Genomic DNA, 13504 nt, shown 5'->3' with positions numbered 1-13504 from the left:
TTTGGACACACCTACTCATTCCAGGGTTTGTCTTTATTTGTAAAAAAAAAAAAAAAAAGAAAAAGTACAACATTGTAGAATAATAGTGAAGACATCAAAACTGTGAAATAGCGGTTGCAACCAAAAATCTCAAATTTGGACTCAGACCATAGGACAAATTTCCACCAGTTTAATGTCCATTGCTCGTGTTTCTTGGCCCAAGCAAGTCACTTCTTATTGGTGTCCTTTAGTAGTGGTTTCTTTGCAGGAATTCGACCATGGAGGCCTGATTCACGCAGTCTCCTCTGAACAGTTGATGTTGAGATGTGTCTGTTATTTGAACTCTGAAGCATTTATTTGGCCTACAATCTGAGGTGCAGTTAACCTCTATGGGCTAGGTGGGACGCAAGCGTCCCACCCGTGGTGCACTCCATCAACAGCAGGTGCATTTCAAGAGCGGCAAATTTGAATCCAAATAAATGTCAAAATTCAAATTTTTCAAACATACAACTATTTTACACCCTTTGAAAGATAAACATCTCCTTAATCTAACCACGTTTTACGATTTCAAAAAGGTTTTACGGCGAAAGCATAAATTTAGAGTATGTTAGGACAGTACATTTACAAGAGTTGTGTGTAATGTTGTGCCAATTCAAAGACAGGCGTCACCAAAACCATAAAATCAGCTAAAATTATGCACTAACCTTTTATAATCTCCAACAGATGACACTCCTAGGACATTGTGTTAGACAATGCATGCATTTTTAGTTCTATCAAGTTCATATTTATATCCAAAAACAGCGTTTTACTGTGGCGTTGATGTTCAGGAAATCGTTTCCCTCCAATAACCGGCATTCAAGTCAGCACCACAAATTAAATAATTAAAATTAGAAAACATTGGTAAAATATTATATTGTCATTTAAAGAATTATAGATTTACATCTCTTGAACGCAATCAACTTGCCAGATTTAAAAATAACCTTACTGGGAAATCACACTTTGCAATAATCTGAGCACTGCGCCCAGAAAAATACGCGTTGCGATACAGACTAGCCGCCATGCTGGGGAGATCTAAAATCGAAAATACTATGTAAATAATCCATTACCTTTGATTCTCTTCATCAGATGTCACTTCCAGGTATCACAGGTCCATAACGAATGTAGTTTTGTTCAAAAAAGCTCATCATTTATGTCCAAAAATCTCCGTCTTGTTAGCACATGATCTAAGCCCGCCGGACTTCACTTCATGAACGAGGGGAAAAAATATATTTACGTTCGTTCAAACATGTCAAACGTTGTATAGCATAAATCATTAGGGCCTTTTTTAACCAGAACATGAATAAGATTCAAGGTGGACGAATGCATTCTCTTTTATAACGTATTGGAACGAGGGTACCCAACATGAACTCGCGCGCCAGGTGTCTAATGGGCCATCATCGTTCCATGGCTCTTGTTCGGTCAGATCTCCCTCCAGAAGACTCAAAACACTTTGTAAAGGCTGGTGACATCTAGTGGAAGCAATAGGAAGTGCCAAAATATTCCTCAGCCCCTGTGTTTTTCAATGGCATAGGTTTAAAGGTAATACAACACATCAGGTATCCACTTCCTGTCAGAAAATGTCTCAGGGTTTTGCCTGCCAAATGAGTTCTGTTATACTCACAGACACCATTCAAACAGTTTTAGAAACTTTAGGGTGTTTTCTATCCATATATAATAAGTATATGCATATTCTAGTTACTGGGTAGGATTAGTAACCAGATTAAATCGGGTACATTTTTTTATCCAGCCGTGCAAATACTGCCCCCTAGCCCTAACAGGTTAATTGAAGATTTCTGAGGCTGGAAACTCTAATGAACGTATCCTCTGCAGCAGAGGTAAATCTGGGTCTTCCTTTCCTGTGGTGGTCCTCATGAGAGCCAGTTTCATAGTGTTTGATGGTTTTTGCAACTGCACTTGAAGAAACTTTCAAAGTTCTTGAAATTTTCCGAATTGACTGTTGTTTCTCTTTGCTTATTTGAGCTGTTCTTGCCATAATATGGACTTGGTCTTTACCAAATCTTCTGTATACCACCCCTACCTTGTCACAACAACTGATTGGCTCAAATGCATTAAGGAAAGAAATTCCACAAATGAACTTGACAAGGCACACCTGTTAATTGAAATGCATTCCAGGTGGCTACCTCATGAAGCTGGTTGAGAGAATGCCAAGAGTGTGCAAAGCTGTCAAGGCAAAGGGTGCCTACTTTAACAAATCAAAATATATTTGAGATTCTTCAAACACTTTTTTGGTTACGACATGATTCCATATGTGTTATTTCATTGTTTTGTTTAATTCACTATTATTCTACAATGTATTGTATATTTTAAATAAAGAAAAACTCTTGAATGAGGTGTGTCCAAACTTCTGGCTGGTACTGTACAGTCGTGGCCAAAAGTTTTGAGAATGACCCAAATATTAATTTTCAAAGTCTGCTGCTTCAGTTTGTATGATGGCAATTTGCATGTACTCCAGAATGTTATGAAGAGTGATCAGTTGAATTGCAATTAATTGCAAAGTCCCTCTTTGCCATGCAAATGAACTGAATCCCCCAAAAAACATTTCCACTGCATTTCAGCCCTGCCACAAAAGGACCAGCTGACATCATGTCAGTGATTCTCTCGTTAACACAGGTGTGAGTGTTGATGAGGACAAGGCTGGAGATCATTCTGTCATGCTGATTGAGTTCGAATAACAGACTGGAAGCTTCAAAAGGAGGGTGGTGCTTGGAATCATTGATCTTCCTATGTCAATCATGGTTTCCTGGAAGGAAACACGTGCCGTCATCATTGCTTTCACAAAAAGGCTTCACAGGCAAGGATATTGCTGCCAGTAAGATTGCACCTAAATCAACCATTTGTCGGATCATCAAGACCTTCAAGGAGAGCGGTTCAATTGTTGTGAAGAAGGCTTCAGGGTGCCCATGAAAGTCCAGCAAGCACCAGGACCGTCTCCTAAAGTTGATTCAGCTGCGGGATCGGGGCAACACCAGTACAGAGCTTGCTCAGGAATGGCAGCAGGCAGGTGTGAGTGCATCTGCACGCACAGTGAGGCGAAGACTTTTGGAGGATGGCCTGATGTTAAGAAGGGCAGCAAAGAAGCCACTTCTCTCCAGGAAAAACATCAGGGACAGACTGATATTCTGCAAAAGGTACAGGGATTGGACTGCTGAGGACTGGGGTAAAGTAATTTTCTCTGATGAATCCCCTTTCCGATTATTTGGGGCATCCGGAGAAAAGCTTGTCCGGAGAAGACAAGGTGAGTGCTACCATCAGTCCTGTGTCGTGCCAACAGTAAAGCATCCTGAGACCATTAATGTGTGGGGTTGCTTCTCAGCCAAGGGAGTGGGCTCACTCACAATTTTGCCTAAGAACACAGCCATGAATAAGAATGGTACCAACACATCCTCCGAGAGCAACTTCTCCCAACCATCCAGGAACAGTTTGGTGATGAACAATGCCTTTTTCCTGCATGATGGAGCACCTTGCCATAAAGCAAAAGTTATAACTAAGTGGCTTGGGGAACAAAACATCAATATTTTGGGTCCATGGCCATGAAACTCCCCAGACCTTAATCCCATTGAGAACTTGTGGTCAATCCTCAAGAGGCGGGTGGACAAACTAAAAACCACAAATTCTGACAAACTCCAAGCATTGATTATGCAAGAATGGGCTGCCATCAGTCAGGATGTGGCCCAGAAATTAATTGACAGCATGTCAGGGCGGATTGCAGATGTCTTGAAAAAGAAGGGTCAACACTGCAAATATTGGCTCTTTGCATCAACTTCATGTCATTGTCAATAAAAGCCTTTGACACTTATGAAATGCTTGTAATTATTCTTAAGTATTCCATAGTAACATCTGACAAAAATATCTAAAGACACTGAAAACTTTGGAAAATAATATTTGTGTCATTCTCAAAACTTTTGGTTACGACTGTATATATATTGTGATAAACCGTGCAGTGTTGAGTGAGCGTGCAGAGATGAACACAGAGACACGGAGGTTCTAGTCAGAAAACATGACTTTACTTGGCAACAAGTAAAGTCGGTCGGTTGGTCCTCGCAGACCTCCTTGGCTAGGCCCAGCAGTCTGCGGGGCAAACGGCCATACAGGAGCTCAAAGGGGGAGAACCCAGTGGACACTTGGGGTACCTTGCGAACATCAGGTGGAGCAGCAGCTGGTCCCAGTTCCTCCCATTTCTCTCGTGACCTTCAGCATCTGCTTTCGGGTCTTATTGAAGCATTCAACTAGCCTGTCTGTTTGTGGATGGTACACACTGGTCCTCACCTGTTTGATTCGTAAAAGATTGCAGACATCTTTCATGAGACATGAACGCAGTGTCCTGGTCTGTCAGGATTTCCCGCTGAATACCCACCCGGCTGAATAAATGGAAGAGCTCCCGTGTGATACCTTTCGCTGCCACCATGCGTAGCAGGATCACCTCCGGATACCAGGTGGTTTAATTCACGATTACCAGGATGTATTGGTGTCCCCTCGCGGTTTTCACCAACGGACCCAGCAGATCCATCGCCACCTGCTCAAAATGGCACCCCTATAATGGGCAAGGGAACCAAACGGTTTCTATAATGTGCCCTGTGATCTGGCACTCCGGGCAGGTACTGCAGTAGTCCTCCACAGCGCGCCCTCCAAGTGTGCCCTGAGCAGGTGGGTGTGGGTGAGCTGCAAGACAGTTCTAACATACTGGGTGGGTATGAGTAACAAGTCTTTCGTCTCCCCATTGTACTTTACGACCTGATAAAATAAATTATGCTTGATGGTGAAGTGGGGGTAGCGCCACTCATTTACCCCGGGTGATAGCGCGCCGTCCACCGTGACTACCTGGCCCCTTGCATTCTGTAGGTTGGGGTCTTTTAACTTGGCCGTCCCGAACTGGCAAGTGAGGATTCCCGTGTCGGGTGGTCCGTCTGGTGCCTCCACCTCCATAAAGGGGAACCTGAGGTCTTCCTTGGATGATGGCTCGCTTCCCGCCCGGGGTTGTCTCCCTCCTGGTACGACTCAACCCCATTGGACACCTCTCGTGGCGGGGAGTGGGTTGCGCAGACGACCGTCCTTTTTCCTCTCCTTCCTACCTCGCTCACGTGCCTCCCCAGGGTCCCTCCTCAACAGTGCCTGGAAGAGAGGGCAATCTCTACCGAGGAGAATGGGACCGGGCAGGTTAGGAACAGCCCCCACTCGCATCTGGCACTCCTCACTTGGGGCAGTTATCCGCACCGACACGGTTGGGTACCTCTTCGTGTACAAATGACACTCATCTCCTCGTTCGTCTTTTCCCTCTCTCGTGAGCCACTGTGGTTGGGCCAGGGTCACCATGCTGCCGGAGTCCATCAGAGCGCTGGTGTCGACGCCATCGATTCGTACTGGAACCATCGGAGGGGCTGTCTCGGTCTACGCCGAACAGGAGGTGACATAACTCGCCATCCAGTTACCCCGGAGCTGGGGGGGATGCGGAGGGCATGGACTCCTCCCGGCCGGGGCAGCTCCACGCGAGGTGTCCTGGCTCATAGCAGCACCTCAGATCTAGGTCCAGCAGTGCATGTCGTCGTCGTCGGTTTGGGTCACCCTCCCGCGTCACGGCCGGTTCTGTCCGGGCCCCCTTCAGCCCCTCGCCTCTCTGTGCTTTTCTTCCCCCTCCCCGTGTCCACTCTCTCCCTCCGGGCCCCTTTCAGCAGGTCCTGGGTGTTCTGGTGGGTTTCCACCGCTGTCAGCAATTTCTCCAGGCTCTGGGGGTTCTGCATGCTCGCCGCCTTCCTTATCTTGTACGGGAGGGCCCAAAGGTACCTATCCAGGGTGACCTTATCGATTATTGGGCTGGATGGTACTTTGGTCAGTAGCCAGCCCTTGGCAAGGCGCACCAGGTTGCTCATATGGGCGTGGGGGGAGATAGTGGAGTCAAAGTCCCAGTGTTGGACCAGTTGTGCACGGCGTGGGTGGCTGAATCCATAACGGCTCAGAATCTCACGTTTGAGTCCCTCATAATTTGCTGTCTGGTTGGCGTTCAAGTCAAAGTTGGCCTTCTGGGCCTTCCCGGAGAGATAGGGTGCCAAAAGGCTGGCCCACTTGGGCTTGGGCCATCCTTCCCTCTGCTCCGTCCTCTTGAAGGTGCACAAATACATCTTCACGTCATCTTCCTCTAGACTCCTGAGCCATCCCACCCTTCAACTGGGCTACCTCCGCTACCAGTCTGAGGTTTTGTTGGCGCTGCTCCTCCAGCGCCTGTTGCTTCTGCTGGCTGAGGATAAACAGGGCCACCAGTTCCTCCATGGTAATTTCTGTACGATTGACCCTGTTGTGGAATATCTTGAGTCAAATATTTGGACAGATACCGGAACTTGTGAATTCAATTTAGACTTTATTACAAATGTAACATAGCCGAGCCCTTCCATGGAAAAGACAAAATTCTCATATTACAGAGTCCTGCCTTTATAATATTGCCTTTGAATAAAATGTATAGAGTCCCCTCCCTCTATATGAAAATAACTTCCCTTGACCTTTCTCCACCATTATCTTTCCATTTCAGTTCTTACTTGTTAACCTGTCTGGGCCAGTGGGACGCTTGCGTCCCACCCTAATCAACAGCCAGTGGAATCGCGTCGCGCGAAATGCAAAACCTCATAAATGCTATAACTTCAATTTCTCAAACATATGACTATTTTACACCGTTTTATAGATACACCTCTCCTGAATCTAACCACGTTGTCCGATTTCAAAAAGGCTTTACAGCAAAAGCAAAACATTAGATTATGTTAGGAGAGAACCCAGCCAGAAATAATCACACAGCCATTTTCAAAGCAACTAGCATGCATCACAAATACCCAAAACACAGCTAAATGCAGCACTAACCTTTGACAATCTTCATCAGATGACAAACTTAGGACATCATGTTACACAATACATGCATTTTTTGTTCGATAAAGTTCATATTTATATATAAAAACAGCATTTTACATCGGCGCGTGACATTCAGAAAATCTTTTCCCTCAAATGCTTCCGATGGATCAGCGCTACAATTTACAAAATTACTATTCGAAAACATTGTTAAAATGTAATATTGTCATTCAAAGACTTATAGATTAACATGTCTTGAATGCCACCGCTTTGCCAGATTTAAAAATAACTTTACTGGGAAATCACACTTTGCAATAAACGACGTGGTATACCCAGCAAAATAGGCTAGGCTATACATGTTGGAGCCATCTTGGAATGATCAACCATCAAAAATACTATTGTAAATAAAATCTTACCTTTGATTATCTTTATCAGAAAGCACTTCCAGGAATCCCAGGTCCATAACAAATGTAGTTTTGTTCGAAAAAGTTTATCATTTATGTCCCAATTGTTAGCGCGCTCCGAAGGCTACTGAAAATGTACCGTGCTGAGTAGGACTTGTCGTCACGAATGTACAAAAAAACAAACCACTTTGTAAAGACTGGGGACATCTAGTGGAAGCCTTAGGAAGTGCTAAATGATTCATAAGCCCCTGTGTGTTTCAATGGCAAATGTTTGAAGTGATATCCACACATCAGATTTCAGTTTCCTGTCAGGATTTGTCTCAGGGTTTTGACTGCCATATGAGTTCTGTTATACTCACAGACACCATTCAAACAGTTTTAGAAACTTTAGGGTGTTTTCTATCCAAATCAAACAATTATATGCATATTCTAGTTACTGGGCAGGAGTAGTAACCAGATTAAATCGGGTACGTTTTTTATCCGGCCGTGCAAATACTGCCCCCTATCCCCAACAGGTTAACGCCCACATCTGACAGCTGTATAGGTTATAATGGTAGCCCTGGTCCTATATGTTCCATTCCTTATATAGCCATTCTGTCTCAGCTCTTCAAAGTGGACAGTCTAAACACTGCCTGCTAATATTGGAGTCATGAGTTTCGCTACCACAACCCTACGGCGCCCAAAGCTACTGAGTTGCCCGCATTCTCCACCGTATCTGGTAAACCGTGGGGTGTTGGGTTGAGCGTGCAGAGATGAACACAGAGACAGGGAGGTTCTAGTCAGACAACACAACTTTACTAGGCAACAACAAAATAACTTAGGTTTGGCTCAGTCCTCAGATTCGTCTCCTTACCTCCGGGAGCTTCGTTCCCCTCCGTAGGCTCACTCCTTGCCTCGCTCTCGGTTTTCTTTGTGGTGTGCCACGATGCTCCCTTTATGTGGCCTGCACGGCTGGTTGGCACTCTCCCCTTATTCCCTCTACTTGGGGCCATCAGTGTCAGGGTGCCCAGCCCCTGTACTCCCAGCAGTGGTAGGCAACATTGGTGCACGTACCTCCCCTCTGGCACCAAACCCCGGGGCAGACCTCCTGGCATACCACTAACTAACTTATATATATATATATATATATATATACACACACACACAGTGGGGAGAACAAGTATTTGATACACTGCCGATTTTGCAGGTTTTCCTACTTACAAAGCATGTAGAGGTCTGCAATTTTTATCATAGGTACACTTCAACTGTGAGAGACAGAATTTAAAACAAAAATCCAGAATGTCACATTGTATGATTTTTAAGTAATTAATTTACATTTTATTGCATGACATAAGTATTTGATCACCTACCAACCAGTAAGAATTCCGGCTCTCACAGACCTGTTAGTTTTTCTTTAAGAAGCCCTCCTGTTCTCCACTCATTACCTGTATTAACTGCACCTGTTTGAACTCGTTACCTGTATAAAAGACACCTGTCCACACACTCAATCAAACAGACTCTAACCTCTCCACAATGGCCAAGACCAGAGAGCTGTGTAAGGACATCAGGGATAACATTTTAGACCTGCACAAGGCTGAGATGGGCTACAGGACAATAGGCAAGCAGCTTGAAGAGAAGGCAACAACTGTTGGCGCAATTATTAGAAAATGGAAGAAGTTCAAGATGACGGTCAATCACCCTCGGTCTGGGGCTCCATGCAAGGTCTCACCTCGTGGGGCATCAATGATCATGAGGAAGGTGAGGGATCAGCCCAGAACTACACGGCAGGACCTGGTCAATGACCTGAAGAGAGCTGGAACCACAGTCTCAAAGAAAACCATTAGTAACACACTACGCCGTCATGGATTAAAATCCTGCAGCACGCGCAAGGTCCCCCTGCTCAAGCCAGCGCATGTCCAGGCCCGTCTGAAGTTTGCCAATGACCATCTGGATGATCCAGAGGAGGAATGGGAGAAGGTCATGTGGTCTGATGAGACAAAAATTTAGCTTTTTGGTCTAAACTCCACTCGCCGTGTTTGGAGGAAGAAGGATGAGTACAACCAAGAACACCATCCCAACCGTGAAGCATGGAGGTGGAAACATCATTCTTTGGGGATGCTTTTCTGCAAAGGGGACAGAGCGACTGCACCATATTGAGGGGAGGATGGAGCCATGTATCGTGAGATCTTGGCCAACAACCTCCTTCCCTCAGTAAGAGCATTGAAGATGGGTCGTGGCTGGGTCTTCCAGCATGACAACGACCTGAAACACACAGCCAGGGCAACTAAGGAGTGGCTCCGTAACAAGCATCTCAAGGTCCTGGAGTGGCCTAGCCAGTCTCCAGACCTGAACCCAATAGAAAATCTTTGGAGGGAGCTGAAAGTCCGTATTGCCCAGCGACGGCCCCGAAACCTGAAGGATCTGGAGAAGGTCTGTATGGAGGAGTGGGCCAAAATCCCTGCTGCAGTATGTGCAAACATGGTCAAGAACTACAGGAAACGTATGATCTCTGTAATTGCAAACAAAGGTTTCTGTACCAAATATTAAGTTCTGCTTTTCTGATGTATCAAATACTTATGTCATGCAATAAAATGTAAATTAATTACTTAATCATACAATGTGATTTTCTGGATTTTTGTTTTAGATTCCGTATCTCACAGTTGAAGTGTACCTATGATAAAAATTACAGACCTCTACATGCTTTGTAAGTAGGAAAACCTGCACAAATTGGCAGTGTATCAAATACTTGTTCTCCCCACTTGTTCTCCCCACATATATTCTGTTCATTGGGATTTCTGTTTGTCTACAAAAAGAAAGTTGGAGAAATGGCTCGATTTTCTTCCCACAATCGACAGAAGTTGAATTCTTCAGTCAAATAGTGAAGGAAAAAACTTGAGGTGGAATTTATAGGTGTATTTTTTACTTGATAGTTATTGAATTGAGGAAGTGTGACCGTAGCCCGCGGAAACAACTCACATGTAAATTCCCCCCATCCTATTGTGTGTTGTGTGTGTAGCTGGTATTGGTACGAATAGAACGTAGCCTACTCCTGCATGTTGCCCAATAGTATTGAAATGTTTTGAAAACTAGATTGAACTGTAGGCTATTGCTGTGATTCTTACTCGCTGCCAGAGATATTTTACTATTCACCCTATGCAACAGTCACATTTAATGAGAATGTCTACTACTGTTGTGACAGATGTGATTCTAATGTAGCGATTGGCTATTCCTCATCATTTGGGATGAATTGATTGAACACCATTCATAATTTTCTCATGAGACCTTAAGAATAATTTTTTACAATTTTGCTGTAAGTAGGTGTGATAATCTTTCACTACCTTTTTTAAAAACCTCTTCGGGATTGGTGTCCCTATACCGGGACAGTTGAGCTAACGTGTGCTAATGTGATTAGCATGACAGTTGTAAGTAACAGCAAACTTTCCAGGACATAGACATGTCTTATATGGGCAGAAAGCCTACATTTGTGTTAATTTAACTGTACTGTCCAATTTACAGTAGCTATTACAGTGAAAAAAATACCACACTTATTTGAGGAGTATACACAACAACAACAAAAAACTTGTCACGGCAACAGGTTTCGATACATTCACCGCTGAAGGTAAATAATGTACTTATATTTGAAGTCGGAAGTTTACATACACTTAAGTTAGTCATTAATACTCGTTTTTCAACCACTCCACAAATTTCTTGTTAACAAACTATAGTTTAGGCAAGTCAGTTAGGACATCTACTTTGTGCATGACAAGTCATTTTTCCAACAATTGTTTACAGACATTATTTCACTGTATCACAATTCCAGTGGGTCAGAAGTTTACATACACTAAGTTGAGTGTTCCTTTAAACAGCTTGGAAAATTCCAAAAAATGATGTCATGGCTTTAGAAGCTTCTGATGGGCTAATTGACATAATTTGAGTCAATTGGAGGTGTACCTGTGGATGTATTTCAAGGCCTACCATCAAACTCAGTGCCTTTTTGCTTGACATCATGGGGAAAAAATCAAAAGAAATCAGCCAAGATCTCGGAAAAAAATGTGTAGACCTCCACAAGTCTGGTTCATCTTTGGGAGCAATTTCCAAATGCCTGAAGGCACCACGTTCATCTGTACAAACAATAGCACACAAGTATAAACACCATGGGACCACGCAGCCGTCATACTGCTCAGGAAGGAGACGCGTTCTGTCCCCTAGAGATGAATGTACTTTGGTGCGAAAAGTGCAAATCAATCCCAGAACAACAGCAAAGGACCTTGTAAAGATGCTGGAGTAAACAGGTACAAAAGTATCTATATCCACAGTAAACCAAGTCCTATATCGACATAACCTGAAACGCCACTCAGCAAGGAAGAAGGCACTGCTCCAAAACCGCCATAAAAAAGCCAGACTACGGTTTGCAACTGCACATGGGGACAAAGATGTCCTCTAGTCTGATGAAACAAAATAGAACTCTTTGGCCATAATGACCATCGTTATGTTTGGAGGAAAAAGGGGAAGGCTTGCAAGCCAAAGAACACCATCCCAACCGTGAAGCACGAGGGTTGCAGCATCATGTTGTGGGGGTGCTTTGTTGCAGGAGGGACTGGTGCACTTCAAAATAGATGGCATCATGAGGAAAGGAAAATTATGTGCATATATTGAAGCAACATCTCAAGACATCAGTCAGGAAGTTAAAGCTTCGTCGCAAATGGGTCTTCCAAATGGACAATGACCCCAAGCATACTTCCAAAGTTTTGGTAAAATGGCTTAAGGACAACAAAGTCAAGGTATTGGAGTGGCCATCACAAAGCCCTGACCTCAAGCCTTTGGAAATTTAAAAAGCGTGTGCGAGCAAGGAGGCCTACAAACCTGACCCAGTTACACCAGCTCTGTCATGAGGAATGGGCCAAAATTCACCGAACTTATTATGTCGAGCTTGTGGAAGGCTACCCAAAACGTTTGACTCAAGTTAAACTAAATTGTTTAACTTGAGTCAAACGTTTTGGGTAGCCTCCCTCATGATGCCATCTATTTTGTGAAGTGCAATGCTACCAAATACTAATTGAGTGTATGTAAACGTCTGACCCACTGGGAATGTGATGAAAGAAATAAAAGCTGAAATAAATCACTCTACTATTATTCAGACATTTCACATTCTTAAAATAAAGTGGTGATCCTAACTGACCTAAGACAGATATTTTTTTCTAGTATTAAATTTCAGGAATTGTGAAAAACTGAGTTTAAATGTATTTGGCTAAGGTGTATGAAAACTTCATCTAATGTGTTATATTCTCCTACATTAATTTCACATTTTCACAAACTTCAAATTGTTTCCTTCAAAATGGTATCAATAATATGCATATCCTTGCTTCAGGTCCTGAGCTACAGGCAGTTAGATTTGAGTATGTCATATTAGGCTAAAATTGAAAGAAAAGGATCGTAACCTAAGTTAACAGTATTATTTAAAAAATATTATGATTTGTGGGACCAACCCTATTGGCTTCCCACATACTGTACATCTCGCTCTCTCTCTTCCACCCCAGCTGAGCCCAATCCAGCCCGCTCTCTCCCTGGCCCAGTCTCCCCTCTGCACTCCCTCCCAGCTCCTCTTGACCTCCACGGCCCTCCAGAAGTCAGTGCTGCCCTCCCCTCTACTCCAATCACAGCCCTCTCCAGGAGAGACGAATCAGTTCGCCCTCCATTTTGGCTCCCCGGGCCAGCCCGAGTCCGTCGACAAGGAGTCGCTGGTCTCCAGAGTGAAGCTGAGCCAGTCCTCGTCCAGGTCAGAGATGTCATCGACCCGAGTGGAGGTGGTCAACCCGGCAGCGCTGACAACCGCACTGGAGGTACGGATACTAAGGGCCAGTTTGCGAGAATTAAGCCTAGTCCCAGAATAAAAAGTTATTTCAATGCAGATTCTCCATTGAGTATGCATTGTCGCCCAGTACTAGGCTTAATCTGTGTCCGGGAAACACGGTTTCTGTGTAGTAGGCACTAATTTGCAGTGTCTGCCCGAGCACTTCATAACCAGGAAATAACTATAGGGCTGTGTCTAAAATAGCACCCTTTTCCCTATGTAGTGTACAATTTATGACCATCGGGCTCTGGTCAAAAGGAGTGGACCAACGCCATATTTCTAATGCAAACTTCTGGGTTAACGTATGACTGTGTTTCCCCTAGAAAACCCCATACTCCGAGCGAAGGAACAATCTGGATCAACGCAGCTTTCACCTGTCAGGTAAAAGACCACAGCTGAACGCCCT

The 13504-nt window shown here is 44.1% G+C and overlaps 1 protein-coding gene across 1 annotated transcript in view; it reads left to right on the top strand.

Moving 5' to 3' along the window:
• The window catches only part of sycp2 (synaptonemal complex protein 2), an 81510-nt gene that overhangs the window by 40430 nt on the left and 27576 nt on the right, over positions 1-13504 (top strand). Inside the window, exons 36-37 of the mRNA XM_082962079.1 lie at positions 12785-13087; positions 13422-13479. Of these exons, the coding sequence (XP_082818205.1) occupies positions 12785-13087; positions 13422-13479 (361 nt within the window). The remainder of the gene's footprint in view (positions 1-12784; positions 13088-13421; positions 13480-13504) is intronic.

The sequence above is a fragment of the Salmo salar genome, chromosome 15, assembly GCF_965601325.2.
Source record: "Salmo salar chromosome 15, fSalSal1, whole genome shotgun sequence".
NCBI lineage: Eukaryota > Metazoa > Chordata > Actinopteri > Salmoniformes > Salmonidae > Salmo > Salmo salar.
Note: the sequence above shows the minus strand (reverse complement) of the source record. Positions and strands in the feature narration are given on the sequence as shown.